Source organism: Micropterus dolomieu, linkage group LG12, assembly GCF_021292245.1.
Source record: "Micropterus dolomieu isolate WLL.071019.BEF.003 ecotype Adirondacks linkage group LG12, ASM2129224v1, whole genome shotgun sequence".
Lineage (NCBI taxonomy): Eukaryota > Metazoa > Chordata > Actinopteri > Centrarchiformes > Centrarchidae > Micropterus > Micropterus dolomieu.
The window spans coordinates 30,229,100-30,245,212 of NC_060161.1; the positions used below are offsets into that span (position 1 = coordinate 30,229,100).

A 16,113-nucleotide genomic window follows, 5' to 3' on the forward strand; every position below is an offset into this window, starting at 1 on the left:
ATAAACGAACACACAAGCAGGTGTGTGTATTTTCCTCCTATGTGAAGGCAGTATTCACATCATGTATCTTTAGCACACTCGCTGTGTCCAGTGTGTTTAGAATACACTGACACGGCAAAGGATGAGCAGTGTAGTTAATGTTAGCGTTGATAGCCATCGTTGCAGAGCAGAAACTCAAACTGCATCAATAGGAAATCCAAGCAGGAAGGTCAAATACTGTATTTAAGAATGTTTAATATTATAATAATAGGTTGTTTTGTAATGAGCCTTGATCTAAGAGGTGTTGGATCAACAACATGGAAAGTCTTCATTAAAGATTTTAAATTTTGCAGTATGAAGGTTTACTTTGCTTCAGAATAAACTGTATATTCTGCACACATTGGACAACTTTTATCAGCCAGAGAGGCTGGATACTTTCAAACCAAATATTCCAGACAGGCCTACCGTTGTACAACCTCACTTACTTAATACTTGTAAGTAAGGCTGGGCGATATGAACCAAAAACTCATATCATATGGTGTGGTACTGTTAGGATAAATACCGATATAAAATATATATCGGTATATTCTGCTGTGGGCCAAGTGGGCTGGGGGGTGGGGTCGGAGTTTGCGGATACTTTTTACTATTTGTAGTAGCTTGTTAACCGTTTTAATTATACTTCATTTTCCACCTTATTTAAGTGTCGCTCGCTTGTTGAATCTGCCTTCTTCAGTTCTCTTCACACTCACAGTCCTAATGTAAGTTACCTCTGTTGCAAACACGTCAGCGTGTCCCGCTTCTTTCCGTCTCTCCCTCCCTGTATATCTGTTCCAGTGGCTTTCTCCATCAGTAGTAGGCTACGTTGTATGAAGTCGGCAAAAAAAAAAACAGAGCTTGTCTTCTGGACTTTTCCTCCTGTGATCCCGTTCACAGCAGCAGCTGCGCTGCATGTTGAGGAGGCGTGTTGATGACGTAGGCTATCAAAACAAAACCAATCTGGTAACGACATCTGACTGGTGTGTTCACGGTCGCTTTACCTTGTCTGTGCTTGTAAAATATCCACATGTCGCGACTTGTAACGTAATCACTCTGTGTTTCTCTGATAAATACTACAATGTAAAAATAATATTTTTAAGTTTTGGCGAAAAGTTTGATTGTCGTGACAGTTTGTGGTCGGCATGCTCACCGCTGCGTAGTGGCTGCCTCGCTGTAGGCAAACTGATATGATGCTTTATGTGAATTTCTATCTTAAATAGTCCATGTAAGATGGTTTGTAAAGTTAAAGATTAAATGCTGTCACGATGATCACAGAACATTATTTATAGCCTACTGTAGACAAAAGCAAAATATATCGGTCTAATAACATTTTATTCTCAGCAAATGGGATGTAAATGTTTAATTCAAGACTTCAAGGCACAGTGTCAGAGGTGTTTTTGACTGGGGGCAGTGTGTTTCACTCCAGCTTGAATGTCGTACAGGTAGACTAATACCAGCCCCTTGGTCTTGTCCGTGTTGAGTAGAAGATTGGAAGTTGCCTGTATGGCGCTCCTGTACAGACAGGAAACTGTCCAACTTCACCACTTTCCAGGCGACGTTCATCTCAAACACGCGTGTATCTCTCTCTCTCTCAGGGTCCAGGAAGTGAAGGAGCTCGGCGACCTTTCACCCCACTGGGATGGGGTCCGCCATGATGTCATCAACCACTGTAACCACCTGATTGGCTGTTATCAGGAGACGCTTACCGAGCTCGACAAACTCTCAGGTGAAGTCAGTTACAGGGCAGATAGTTGTTATGACATATTGGGACGGTTGTTTTCTTGCTTGCTGATGTTCTTGCTGAGAGTTGGATGAGAAGCTTGATATGGTGAATATGAAGCTGGAGCCAGGAGCCGGTTAGATTAGCTTAGCATAACGACTGAAAGCAGAGGGAAACAGCTAGCCGGGCTCTGTCCACCAGACAGCACCTTTAAAGCTTACTACTTTTTGAATCCACCCTGTTGCATTGTGGGAAAAGGATTTCTGCGCTGGTAATATAGCCAGCGCGTTTAGCTGATGTATTTTTTTTCTTCGTCTTTCAAACAGCCTCGTCCTGTTTCAAGTCGAGCAGCAGCAAGTCAGAGAAACACCTTCGGTTTATTCCAACCAACCTGCACTCACAGAGGATGGAGGTCACCAGTCCCGACAGCACAGGTACATTCAGGAGCCGCTTCACTTTATTTCTTCTTCTGCTTTTTCTCGTCGGGTAGCAGTAGCTCAGTCCTGGCTTGGAAACCGGTGGGTCGCCGGTCTAGCTCAGACCAGAGATACGGAGCGTGGACTGGTTGCTGGAGAGGTCGTGTTTTTGTATATAATAACAATTTTAACAGAGTGAAAAAAGTGTCTTCTTCGTCTTACACACGTTTTCCTTTTCATCTGTGCAATTTAAATGCCTCTCTCTCTCTCTCTCTCTCTCTCTCTCTCTCTCTCTCCCTCCCTCCCTCCCTCCCTTCAGGTGTGTGGTATGAGTTTATAACATTTGGTGCACCAGCTGATCACCACCAGGCCTTCAAACATGGAGGACTGAAGAGACTGCTGAGCAAACGCACAAACCACAGTGGCAGGTGTGTGTCGGACAACGCCTCACCTCCAGGTTTCAGAAATGTTCCTCTTCACTCGGCTGTCCTCGTCACTCCATTCATCTCTTGATATTGCTTCCTGTGGCTTAATCTCTATAATCTCTGTCAGGATTAGTGACGCTGCATTTGTAGATTAGAACACAAGCACGTTGCAGTTTGTTGAATTATTTGGACTCGTCAGGATCTTCAGTGAGAATCACCTGTAGCCATAGTTTTAGGAATGGGCGGCTTGTTGTTGGACATTCAAAATAAATTAATGGAAACCAGTGGCTTTGGAAAAATACATCCATAAATATTAAACACATCAGGTCGCTGTGTTGCAACATAGAGTTTACATAGTAAATGGGCTGAAACATAAAAAAAAAACTTGTATGGACCCAGAGCCCCGCACAGTTTTGTTTTTACTCTTCCTGACGTTGTCTTTCTTTCTCTCTCTCTCTCTCCAGCTCTGTCTCTTACTCCCAGGATGAAAGCTGCAGAGCCAGGGAGCTGCTGGCCAGCGTGGCCCAGCTGCTGCCTCTGGTCTTCGGGCTCGCTGAGGAGCTGCTGTCCGTCTCTCTGGAGCTGAACGCCGCCCGGCTGCAGCAGGTCCTGGACAGTCTGACTCAGCAGGTGAGGAGCGGAAGAGAAACGTGGCGTATTTTGGACGGACAGAAATCTGACGCAAAGTCTTGTTTTGTCGCGTTCCTTCCTTCTCGCTCAGACAGACCTGTTTGTTCACGCGCTGAAAGACGAGCTGGTGAAAAGCGCCCTGCTGGCGATCCACACCCAGCGCTCAACCGACAGCAGTCACGTCCACAGCAACGGGTTGCTCTGTGACAACACGCCAGCCAATCAGGAGAGACAGACCTCGCTACGGGACGCGGAGTACGACGAGGAGGAATGGGCAAGTTGGAGTGTGTTTGTGAGATGTTTATTTCTTTATGATAGTTTTGTTCTTGTTTTTATATGTGTGTTTGTGTGTGTTTGTGTAGGACAGGGCGTGGGCGAACGTTGCCATGATCCTCAGCTGCATCATCGCAATGGGCGACCGGCTGCAGGGGCGGGAGGACCGCCCTCAGGAGGTGACATCATCAGAGCAGCAGGACGCCACAGGTGACACAAACTGTCAGAACACAGGTGGGACTTTATTTCATGTTTCTGCTGCTGACGTTTATTTATGATATAAAGTATAAGTTTGACAATATTTGGAATCGGCTTACTTGAATTAATCGTGTGTTGCTGTACGAGGAAAGATCAAATTGACCTTCACTTGTTGCTTTATTGTTCCCTTATGATGGAATCAGTATATTCAGTTGTGGATAGATCACCTCATCAGCAGCTGACTGTATTTCTACCAAACCTTCTCCTCTGGGGTTTTCTTAAATGACACTGATTAGATGATTTAAAAGGGCCAGAGCAACTTTGGTTTATTGATTATAGTTGAACTTGTCTGTGTCCTCCAGCTTCTTCCTCCTCCTCCTCCTCCTCCTCTGCGTCGTCCTGGCAGGAGCAGCTGCTCCCCCTGGTGGTCACTCTCAGGGATTGTGTGCGCGAGGCGGTGGGGAAGGCTCGAGACGCCATGACCTTTGTGGTCCTGCAGGGGGCGGTGGCCAGGACTGTCGCTCAGGGATCTGCACAGCTCGTCCACAGACGCCACGCTGTCTTCAGCCAGGCGGTGAGAGAACGCGAGACAGAAATGAATCAGTCTGACGTTATTCTGCTCTTATGATGAAAATATTTAGAAGCTCTAATCATGTAGACATCTGACAGTTTGAACAAAAAGTTCAATCAAGTGGTGGTCTTGATTGACAGGTGTATCAATAAGCTCATGCTCCTGGCATGTGGGTGATGTCACAGATCCACCCACATCTGGAGACCTTTCACACTTGGATAGATGCAAAAAGCTGTGAAAAAACTGCTTTGTAAAAGTCCTGTAATTTCCTGTTTACTTCCTGTTCTCTTCCTGTTTACTTCCTGTTTGCTTCCTGTTCACTTCCTGTTCACTTCCTGTCTCTCTGTCAGCTCTCAGCAGTGGTGTGTGGTTTCATGTTGAAGCTGTACGGAGGTCTTGAAGACCCTGAGTTCCTGCATCAACTTCACTCTGTCGGTGTCCTGGCTCAGTTTGAAGGGCTGCTCAGCACCTACGGTACACACACACGCACGCACACACACACACTAACCTACTATACACACTGTGTGTTGACATACATGGTGTGTGTGTGTGTGTGTGTGTGTGTGTGTGTGTCAGGTGATGAGGTGGGGATGCTGGAGGACATGGAGGTGGGTGTGGCAGACCTGAGTGGAGTTACGTTCACCATCACTGAGGCTAAAACAGAACAACCGGACGACCTGCTGCCGACGCTCAGCGGAGGATGGTGGGTGGGACACACACACACATACACACATGCACGCACACACAGAGCCCGCCAAGCACCGTGTGTGTTTGTCTCCTTTCAGGGGCAGTTTGGTCGTCGAGGTCCCGTTGCCTCCGGAGACATTTGGGTCGTTGCCACGGGAGCTGAAAGAGGGGCGTTTGATACGACTTCATCCAGTTCTCTTTAACATTGGAATCAACCAGCAGCAGAGTCTGGCTGAGCGGTAACACACACACACACACACACACACACACAGATCAGTTGAGTATTAGTATTGATCAGAATCCCCAATAATTGACTAACTGTAGATTTAATATTTTTGTGTATCTAAAGTAAAAAAAAAGGACGGCCTTGCAGCTCAGGCAGCTGTAGGTGTTGGTGTCACTGTTGAACGAATGAGTGAATTCTTATAATGATTGTTTCAGGTTTGGTGACAGCTCACTGCAGGAGAGAGTGAACCAGCAGAGCTGTGAGCGTCTCAAAACTTACTGTAACACGCTGAGAGACAGACAGCCCGACACGGGTAAGACTCTCTGAGACAGCAGATTTGTTACCTTATTGTCTTCATAATGACTTTTTCCCTCGTGAGACACCAGCACAGTGAGCTCCTCTGATGCAGGAAGCCAGAGTATAAACAGACAACAGGAACTGTAGTCACCATCTGACAGACGCTACAAACACACTGAACCTGTCGCTCTGTCTCTCAGCTGGTCTCCAGTCCCTGTCAGACCTGCTGTCCTCTCTGGATCACAGTGTGGAAACCAGGAAGAGGAAGAACGTGGAGGTCCTGTGGATCGCTGCTGCGGTAAGACGCTCTGCGAGTCTGCAGCTGGCAGCTCTGTGAGGCACTGAAGCTCACTGTAAAGAAAACCAAACTGTGATCTGAAGCAGTTGTGAAATAAATGTAATAATTGGCCAGAGGGTGGTGTCACAATAAAAAAGTCACAAGTAATTTTCAAATAATGGGAAAATCTTTGCTGCCAGTAAAAACTGATCAGATCACATCTTTCCACTTGAAAAACTCCTCAAAGAAAAGCCCAGTTTTAAATAAATTTTATATGAAATAGAGTCACAAACTCCATGAATGTTGGTCCACTGTTGGGTGTGAACCTCGTGGTGGCACTAAAGGAAAAGTCAGAGGATCTGATGTCTGAGAGTTTGTGAACTCCGTTAGGAAGCTGCTTCCTTCTTTGGCGTGTGAGTTTTAAGTCCTTTAAGCGGCTCTAACGGATCTTTATAAAAAAACAATGTGACAGCATGAAAGGCGTCATGATGAACCACTGCTGAATCTGTAGCTTCACAGTGAGTCTCAGCTCGCTGGGTTTCTGGCTGCAGCTGTACTGTTTTGAATATATTAGATAATCCGTAATGGCTGGATGTAGAAATAAGCAGCTGATTGGTAAAGATCTCCATATCAGCGTATGTCAACCCATTAAGAGCTACGGCCCTCTCTACAAAATCATTCTAAAACATGGCATTGTTTGAAAACAGCCTCCTGAAACCTGACGGTTTTCTTCTAAACTTGAGAATTGTCAACATTCACTAAAACCTTTATTGTCTCTGCCTCTGTAGCAGATACACATGAAATAAAAACAGTTTGAGAACTTCATTGGAAGTGATTGCATTTGCCCTAGTCTTTATTCATATTTTTCAAAGAATCATAAACAAAGAAAATTTAAATAAATGATGCCGCATCCGTTCTTAAAGGGTTTATGTTGTGTTGCCCCCTCAGTGACCAAGAAAATCAATTGTTGCAGGTTTAAATGTCTTCAAATAAACTGTTGACAGGACGTTTGTGTGTGTGTGCGCGCGCTCAGGTGTGTCGAACGGTGAACGGCGTGCGTCTGACGAGCTGTAAGAGCGCGAAGGACCGCACGGCGATGTCGGTGACGCTGGAGCAGTGTGCGCTACTGAGAGAGCGACACACACTCAGCCAGCAGCACTTCAGCACCGCACTCGACTGCATGAGGAGGTTCGTTTTCGCCCATCTCCTTCCTCCTTTGGTTTCCTTTTCCTCTTTTCCTTTCCTCTGTATTTTTATGTCACAGAACATTTTCAGTTTAACCTTTCTGTTTGTATTTCTTCTTTTCTTTTATTCTCACATCTTATTTCCATGTTTTCTCTTCATCACCTTCATCTTCCTTTCTTATGGGATCATCATCCTCCATTGTTCTCCATTTCTCTTTTTCTTCATCTCTCACACACACACACACACACACACACACACACACACACACACACACACGTCCTCCAGGTCCCGTCTGTCCTGGGGGCAGATGCTGGGCTGTTATGCCCAGCTCACTGTCTGTGGGTTAGACACCGGGGAGCGTCCCTCCGGTCTCCAGAGCTCCTGGCTCCCGCAGTGTTTGGCCCCTAAAGCTCCCAGACGACACCTGTACCCGGTGGCCTTCCTCCTGGTGACCTCTCACCTGCTGGTTCTGTGGCTCATCCTCAGCCTGGTTATAATGCTGGCCAAATACTAGTAGACCAGCGCAGACTGGGAACACTGGGAACACAAAGTGGACCACATGGATGAAACTGAAGGCTGTTTTAAAAAAGGAACATTTTCACATTCTCCTAAATCTTTATTACTTTCAAACTCTGTAAATCAGATTCACCAAACCTGCTGTAAATCACTCGTTTCAGGCAGATGGACGTCACCTGTTAGATAGACTTTATCGATCCAACACTGGAAAAATTCACTTGCTCCAGCAGCTCCAGACACAACAGATAGAAAAATACACATATACATATCAGATTAAAAATAGAATGGAAAAATACTAAATCGCTAAATTTCATGCTTCAAAGCTTTGAGTTTGCTGTAAGCAGAAATCAGCAGACAACAACGTAAAAAATTCAGCAGCGCCATTATCAGAAGACAATTATTAAATATTAATTATAACGATAAATATAGTAAGTGGTTGAAAAAAAACAAGAGTCACAGAAATATACATTTTACAATAAATATGAGAAATATATCTGTTTTTAAAATGAAAAGAGCTGTAAAGACTCGGGGGCAGCTGGCGGAGTGACACCTACTGAAATAAAATCATAAAAGTTCAGAAATATCCCAGTAAACTGAAGATGATGATGATGATGATGATATGGTTTGTTTCAGCTCAGTTTCTGTAGCATAACTAAACTCTAAATGGATTCAGATTAAGGTTATTAGTAGTGTTTTTCCCGGTGCGACAGGTCCGGATAAATAAAAAATGTAGTTTGTTAAAAAAAGAGGTCATATTATGCTTTTTGGCCTTTCCCTCCCCTTTATTGAGTTATATACCTCTTTTTGTGCGTGTTGGTGGGAGACACCTGTTTTTGTCAGTGCGAGGGGAAATTTCCTCTGTATCATCTTGCACAGTTAAAACTTCACATATGAAAGATCAATGTGTTACAGATTAATAACTCACCACTCATATATACAGCTGAACCGAAGCCGTGTTTGCTTCTCACTGACCCGCCCTACTCTGCTTCTAATTGGCTAGTAGTCCTTAACTAGGAATTGCGCAAGTACAACTCCCAACAAATTGAAATGAGATGCTTCACTCTGGAAACGGAGCGTTCAACACACAGGGTGAAAAGAGGAGCTGCAGCAATGTGCAGTACCACAAAAATATGGTGTTTTTTCAAAAGCATGTAAACCTGTTCCGCTACAGCCCCTAAATAAAATGATGAACCTGAAAATTAGCGTAATAAATCACTCGTACGTGACGCTTCAGAACGAATCTGTTCCTGCAAGTGGTTCCCGCATGAGACCCAATATTGTTGTTTCTTTACTGTTCTGGAAAATGTTTATTTATTCACGCTTTTATTGTTATAATTTAATTTATTGTGCTTGTCTGTGTTTTAGCTGTCATTTTTGGATTAAACAAAATGTTTTGAATGAAGCGCCCGGTGACAGAATGAAGGAGCTGTGTGTGTGTGTGTGTGTGTGTGTGTGTGTGTGACATCCATACATCACTGTTAATCCGTGTGTTTCTGCGATGTGTGTGTGTGCACAGAGATGGTTGCAGGATGGAGAACGTGCAGAAGAATGTGGGCTGCAGGAAGTTCGCCTTCAGCGGCGTCCAGCTCCTCACCTTCCCCAAACTGTACAGACCTCCAGACGGCAGCTATGGATAAACACATTGACATTTTTATTATTTCTGTACAAATGTTTTTAATCATTAAGATGGTTTGTTTTATCATGTAAAGTGCGTGTTGTGTTGTATATTTATGTAAATTGTATTTTTATGTTGATATTGACCCTCTGTGCTGTTCACTGTGGCTGCAGGTGTTTGATTTACAAACATATTTCTGCAATAAATGAATACTTCATTTATTTCTGTCGAATTAATTAAACAAATGGATAAAGATGCTTAATGATGCAGGGCTGGATTAAACCTCTAGGGGGCCACCACACAGACACACGTCCCCCAATTTGTGCCACAGGGTTGTTGAGCATCAGTTAGCTTGTGATGATGTCTGTATAAACACACATCTGTTTAAAAATAGAGGTACAATATCTGCTGAAGTATTAAAACTACATTTTGACACGCGGTCGCTCTAGAAGACATCAAGGCTGGGTAGAAATGCAGGAGCCACATTAGGCACTATTTCAGATTTAATTGTGCACATTTGTAGTAAATCAAACGGGGGTCTGGGACCCTTAAGCCGACTTAACACTAAAGGAGGAACTGAAATAAAGCAGTGACAGAATTGAATATTTATATAAGTTTATTTCGTCTTATCCAGAGTCAAAAAATACTGTAGCATACTAATACTAATATACTAATAGTGAGTAGTTATTAGTGAGTAGTTTTATTTGGCCACCAAAATCAGAACACATTTGAAACAACTTGCATTTTAAATGACTTGATTTGTTATTCATGTTAATCAATTAATCAACTAATTGTCCCAGCTCTAATGTTATATCATAACCGATTGTGGGATTCAACTAAGTACATTTACCGGAGTTGAGGTACTTCATCTCTTCAGTATTTCCATTTTACTCTACTTTATACCTGTATTAAGTCAAATAGGTTATATAATATGTACTTTATACTCCACTACATTTATTAAAGAACTTTTGTTAATAGTTACAGATTTAGATTATTAATACCAAATATAAAATCAACTAATAAATGATGATACATTATTAAGCTTAAGCTACAGAGCAAGATATAAAGTCATTAAAACTAGCTCAACTTTTACCAGTTGCAACATTAAAGTGAGTTGTGGTACTTTATTATGATTTTAATACTTATGTAATTTTACTTATGTAAAGCGTTTGGATATAGGACATTTCTTTGTAACAGTATTTTTACACAGCGGTACTGTTATTTTATAGTATGTTGTTAGTAATATGCACAGTGAGGGTTTAGTAATGATGCGGTTTTTCCATTCATATTTGTGGGGAAAAATTTTTTTTTTAAAAGTGCATTAAAATTAAAGTGAACTGTTTAATCCTGGACAATCAGATCCCGTGAATGTCCGGTGGATCGGTGTTTGGGTGTCCAGCAGCGGTTTGTCTGCCGAGCCGCTGGGTGGCGCTGCTCAGGATCACTGCGCACACAGCTGCGTCAAGTTAGACATAAATCACACCGGAAACGAGACGTGTTATCCTACAAAATACGGGCGAGAACGGTCCATTACTTGTGACATTTTAGTTATTAAAACGTCTTAAATAACATATTTTAACAGTTATGTAATACAACTATTACTCTGTGAGTGGTTAAAGATGTAAAGATGTAACAATACAAGCTTTTTACTATGAGTTCTACGGCTTTTATTTTAGATTAAACAACCGGAACTGGCGTTTCGCATTCGCGCTAGTTTAACGGTGGTCCGCTCAGGCCCAGTCAAAACAAAGCGGTGGAAGTGGCCTGTCGCGTTTAGCTTTAAACACTGAAAACAAACTGCGAAGTGTGGGGAAAAATCGCCGCCTGGTGTTTTCATTTGGCCGAGGTTTAATCGCCCCCGCGGTCAGTTTTGTCCACGGTAAAGCCTCCTCTCCCCCCCGGTGGGTGTTGTTTTTCTCTCGGTGGCGGTTGGAGATGTAAACGGCTAACGGGCGTCAGTTGCTCGGGAGAGGCTGAGCAAAGGTAACGTTAGAAGAGGAGCGGGGGTCGAAGTTAAAGACGGAGGCGGATTAAATAACCTCCTGGTCGGTAGCATGGTGGAGTAGGCGTCGAAGCTCTCGGGCTCCAGCGACGACGGTTCGCTCTCACCGGGGAGGTTCACCATGGCCCCGGGCTCTCTGGTGGCGGCCTGCCGCAGCCTGGCCCTTTCTACGTGGCTGCTCTCCTTCTGCTTCGTCCACCTGCTGTGCCTGGACTTCACCGTGGCCGAGCGGGAGGAGTGGTACACCGCCTTCGTCAACATCACCTACGTGGACCCGGCCACCTCGGAGCTGCGCACCGAGAAGACGGAGTGCGGGCGGTACGGGGAGCACTCCCCGAAGCGGGACGCCAAGGGGTTCGTGGTTCAGCCTGTGGCCCCGCACGACCGCCAGGCCTGCGACCCCAACACCCGGTTCGCGATTCCCGCACAGCCCGGGGCCTGGGTGGCGCTGATCGCACAGGGAAACTGCACCTACAAGGACAAGATCCGCCACGCAGCAGCCCTGAACGCCTCGGCCGTGGTCATCTTCAACGTGGGGTCTGCTAATGCTAACGAGACCATCACGATGCCTCATTCAGGTAATACACAGGTGTAACTTATTTTCATAAATGCGCAATTAAACATGTTTTTAAATCAAGAAGTAGAGGTTTTATTGTTTAATATAAACTGTTTCCTAACGTGTGCTGTTATAACTATTGTGTCTTCGGTGCAGGATTATAAAGATAACTTTCTTAACTTGCTGAACTCCACCGTAAGTCCAGCACACATTACACAGATCAATACCTCACTGTGTTTGTAAAAGTCCATATCACGTTATCAACAGAAAGCTGGTGTTTGATCACAGTGGAATTAGTTATCAACTTTAGGTTCTTCCTGAAACTCTTAAGGATGCAGCCAAACTCACTCAACAGCTGATTTTCTTAGTATTTTAGAAGTGGAGCTGAAACGATTAAGAGATTGAGTCAAGTTTATTTGTGCAGCACATTTCATGCAACAAGTGTAGAGTCAATGTGCTTTACAAAAAGATAACAAAAGTATACCACAACACTAATCCTGAATAGAAATTTGAGCTAGGAGAATATAACATGTACATAAAATATTAATAACAACAACAACAAGAAAGGAATCAAAAGCATAAAAACGTCAGAAATAAGCATCAACATAACAACAGGATAAGAAGTGAAAGCACATAAAATAGGAGGGTATTACAGTTAAAGGAAATAAGAAAACTAGCTGACCAAGCACTTCAAGTGTGACCATAGTATCATGAGAGAAGATATGTTTTAGTCTGCTTTTAAAAGAGTATTGTAACAGACTAATCTATTAATCAGGTTAATTGATTGAACAGGAAAGTTTTCTCTGCAGCTTTTCTGATAATTGATTAACAACTCATGTTTTTTAAAGATAAAATTCCAACTTATCCAACTGCTTCTCTCTGTTTTTTTTTTTTGTAAGTGTGAACTAAATATCTTTAGAATTTTGGCCTTTTAGTTGGACAAAACAAGACATTAGAAGATGACACTCTGAAGGTTGATAAATTTCAGCTGTAACTTTGGTAATAGTAAGATGCTTTTTGTTTAACCAGCTGCTGTGTCACTCTTGAGACTGCATTGACAAAAACAGTAATTTTCGCACTCTGGTCTACCACTGCCTCAATTGGTTAGTTTGCGTAATTGTGGTGTTTTTCAATCATTTAAAACAAACCACAACCACACAGGAACACGAACTAGTCAAGGGGAACTTTATTTGTCCCCAGTAAGAAACGGTAGGAACACACATGTACAACAATACACACACACAATACCAAAACACTGAATACATGTGTATATATTCTGTACCGCTGAAATCACCTTTTACTATGGGAGTTTAGCAGTGAAATGGCTGCAGGAGTGTTTGTATCTATTGGGTTTGACTTGTGGGATCTTTGAAGCGTGGGAACCAGAAGTCAGCTCGTTTTTGTCAAGGGAGTCTGGTGGTTTTGACGACAACAATACAGCGGGGGGGGTGGTTGTGATAGCATCAGAGTTATTTCTGTATTAAATGCCTCATTGATCTCTATCAGTGATGCACATTCTGCCTGTTTCATACACAATAATAAAAAGAGGCCGACTATAGCCACATCAGCTGATTTATAGAAAACACGCGCTTCTAATTCAGTCAGCGTGACGTCTGTCAGCAGTTGTGTTGCAGTGCTGTAGTAGCAGAGAGAGGGTCTTCCAGTCCAGACTTGTTTTTCTACCCTCTGTCAGCGCTGCTGGCTTAAATAACAGACTCACAGCTGTTTCTCTGTCGGCTAGAGGCTCCTTCAGGGGTGGCTAATAAAACGGGAGACACTGACTTTAAATCATTTTTCTCGTGGTTTGCTCATTTTGCAGTAGATCTGGCAGTTTTCCCCCTAACCCTGCTGAACTTTACTGCGAGTCTTTCTTGGAAACGTTAAATTATCTCCCTAAAAACAGAAAGATGGCGTGTTATTCAGATACTTTAGTTTACGGTGTTTTTATCCGCTGGGATCCAGATTAGGATTCTTTTTAATAATTCTGTGTCTTATTAAATTGTGATCCATGTCTGCAACTAGTGATTATTTTCTTGACTAGGCCTAATCGTCAGAAAATAGTGAAAAAGGTTGATTCCTCTTCAGATTCCTTGTTTTTAATCCGATAATCAGTGTAAAACCCAAAAATGCGCCGTTTATTATCATATAAGACAAAGAAAAGCAGCAAAGCTTCACGTTTGAGTTACTGGAACCAACAAATGTTTTGAGTGGGTTTTTTTATTGATAAAAGCCTAAAACGATCGGAGCACTAACCCTATAAAAGTTTCCAGTGCCAAAGGTCTTCACTTTACTGGACTACCAGATAAAAGCAGCACATCCTCTCAGTCGAGAAGCTAAAAATATCGAACATTTAGCATTTTTGCTTGGAAAAACAACAGTAAAAAGTATTTAATCAATTTTTTAAAATAGGTGTTTTGGTATTTGTTATTTAAATATTTTTTGTACTGTGTAAATAACACTTATTCACTTGTACTGTTCTTTGTCTCTAGTAGTACTTTTTTCTTTTACTGAATCTCCTGCAACTGCGGAGTAGACCAGCTACTTCCTGTTTACACTGGCACGCACATGCCTACTGTTCATGAACGGCCACTGGATGGTTGATTTCAGCTGTTTTAATATAAACAGAGATCAATTCTGATACGCAGCTAAAACTCTGGTGTGGACGGAGAAGCTTGAAAAAGTGTGTGTGTGTGTGTGTGTGTGTGTGTGGACATTGATCCCAGGGGTGTATTTTTAGTCAGACACTGATCGATTTTGTGGTTGTGTTTCGGGGGTTGATGTGAGTTCAGTGCTGGCCAAACTGCACACACAGCAAGTTCATGAACTTCTGAGCACACACGCAAAGGTTACGACTCAGTTTCCACAGAACAGTTACGAGACGTGATGATACATGATATTGGCTTCGCAATAATTAGATTAAAAGATAATAGAACAGTTTCTTCTTTTATTTCGCAAATCTTCATTTGCGAAATAAAAGAGGGGGTACATTTCTGAGCATTAAACACTTAATTTCCTGCGTTCTGCATCAATTTATGGTGGAAATGTTTTAATTTATGTAAAGGAAAACACAACAACCAGGCAGCAGGTGACAATTCAAAATATAAAACTCGAACAGAATATAATTCAGTGAGGTTCTCAGGTATTCTGTGTTGCTTTCAGATGTGTTTCTCATGTAATGTCATCCCTGCTGAGGCAACACACAAGCAGGCATGATTTGGTCTTCTCTCCTCTTTCACAGGGAGAGAACACAAAGCTGAAGTTACTTTTTTCTGGACAATGCACATTTCTTCCCCCTTTTATATTTTAATTGCATTGCATGTTTTGTTATTGTGCAAATGAACCTTCCTCAAATCATTTCATTTGTTACTTAACATTTCTTGTTGCAAGCTGTTTTTCAGAACATTTTTAACAAATGATGCTTTCAAAAAGTGGTGGGGACGGGTCCCCGGTGTCCCCAGTGTAAATGACATCTGTGTGTTTAATATGTCGCCAAGAGCTTTTTAGGTTGTGAAGGAAAATTAAGCTTGTTAGGGGCGACAGACAGAGACTGTCAAATGAGTGCCTGCATGAAGATCCACTATAAGATAGAAAATTATTATTTTTTAAACTTGAACAGAACAACAATATAGAACTGCTGGAAATGCAGTATAATAGGTCTCCTTTAAGTAAAGGGTCTAAATACTTCTTCCACCGCTGCAGAATACCAGTCAGACAGTTCACATGTGAGTGAATGAGGATCCTGATTCAGCTCCAGCAGCCGATCTGTCCCTGCCACTTTCTGTCAGTTACTGTGAAGGTTCCCATCAGATTTTACTTCCTTCAGCGTTTTCTCATAGTTCGTCACCAGCTTGTCAGCTTAAGCATCTCTGTGCTTGCGTGACTAATTTCTTTTAAACTTGTGTCGACATGGTGGAGCATTCCCGGCTGCTCTGGGATCCATCTGTAACCGTTTGAGGAATTTACTGCACATCTTCAAGTATTCAGAATCAGAATCAGTTTTATTGCCAGGTATCTGTACCCATACGAGGAATTTGACTCAGGATTGTACATTGCTCACGTTGTGCTTACTTATACAATAATACCATAACACAATAATAAAATAAAATCAGACACAAACTACAGAATAGACAACACTGATATACACACTATGAACAAAACAATATAGACCTATATATTCAGTGCTGATACTGATATGGAAATTAAACTGTTGTAACTGCAGTTGTGTCTCACTGTGGAACTGAGCCGAGTGTTTGTGTCGACCTTTCGTGGGTTATTTGAGGGTGTGTTAGTCAGGCCTCAGTCACAAGGACAACTAAAATTGAATCAAAGCAGCCTGGAAGTAGCGCACACACACACTTTTCCTTCTCACACCTGCAGGGCTGAAGGAGTTGTGTTCATACTTGTCTTCTTCACAAATACAGATACTGTGTGTTGTGCAGCCTCAGAACCAAGCAGCTGTTGAACGCTGTTGAAGTGTCCTTGAGCAGTCACTCCCAGCTGCACA

General features: G+C 42.7%; 2 protein-coding genes and 1 long non-coding RNA gene across 4 annotated transcripts in view; 2 read left to right on the forward strand and 1 right to left on the reverse strand.

The window, feature by feature from the left end:
- LOC123980332 (type II inositol 3,4-bisphosphate 4-phosphatase-like) overlaps nucleotides 1-9,272 on the forward strand; it is a 24,112-nt gene extending 14,840 nt beyond the window's left edge. For both annotated transcript variants that reach the window (XM_046064660.1, XM_046064661.1), the window contains 14 exons: nucleotides 1,611-1,741; nucleotides 2,062-2,169; nucleotides 2,471-2,579; nucleotides 3,041-3,206; nucleotides 3,298-3,480; nucleotides 3,569-3,713; nucleotides 4,040-4,251; nucleotides 4,599-4,722; nucleotides 4,825-4,951; nucleotides 5,034-5,174; nucleotides 5,377-5,474; nucleotides 5,659-5,756; nucleotides 6,769-6,923; nucleotides 8,953-9,272. In XM_046064660.1, coding sequence (XP_045920616.1) covers nucleotides 1,611-1,741; nucleotides 2,062-2,169; nucleotides 2,471-2,579; nucleotides 3,041-3,206; nucleotides 3,298-3,480; nucleotides 3,569-3,713; nucleotides 4,040-4,251; nucleotides 4,599-4,722; nucleotides 4,825-4,951; nucleotides 5,034-5,174; nucleotides 5,377-5,474; nucleotides 5,659-5,756; nucleotides 6,769-6,923; nucleotides 8,953-9,073 — 1,918 coding nt within the window. In that variant the 3' untranslated portion in view covers nucleotides 9,074-9,272. The remainder of the gene's footprint in view (nucleotides 1-1,610; nucleotides 1,742-2,061; nucleotides 2,170-2,470; nucleotides 2,580-3,040; nucleotides 3,207-3,297; nucleotides 3,481-3,568; nucleotides 3,714-4,039; nucleotides 4,252-4,598; nucleotides 4,723-4,824; nucleotides 4,952-5,033; nucleotides 5,175-5,376; nucleotides 5,475-5,658; nucleotides 5,757-6,768; nucleotides 6,924-8,952) is intronic.
- LOC123980383 lies at nucleotides 5,543-11,554 on the reverse strand. Its single transcript, XR_006827482.1, has 5 exons — nucleotides 11,091-11,554; nucleotides 8,908-9,063; nucleotides 7,575-7,666; nucleotides 7,054-7,457; nucleotides 5,543-5,809 (listed from the first exon to the last, which is right to left on the reverse strand). It is a non-coding gene; the product is annotated as an uncharacterized LOC123980383 (long non-coding RNA).
- The window catches only part of LOC123980348 (RING finger protein 150-like), a 21,360-nt gene continuing 15,808 nt past the window's right edge, over nucleotides 10,562-16,113 (forward strand). The window contains exon 1 of the mRNA XM_046064691.1: nucleotides 10,562-11,631. Coding sequence (XP_045920647.1) covers nucleotides 11,175-11,631 — 457 coding nt within the window. The 5' untranslated portion in view covers nucleotides 10,562-11,174. The remainder of the gene's footprint in view (nucleotides 11,632-16,113) is intronic.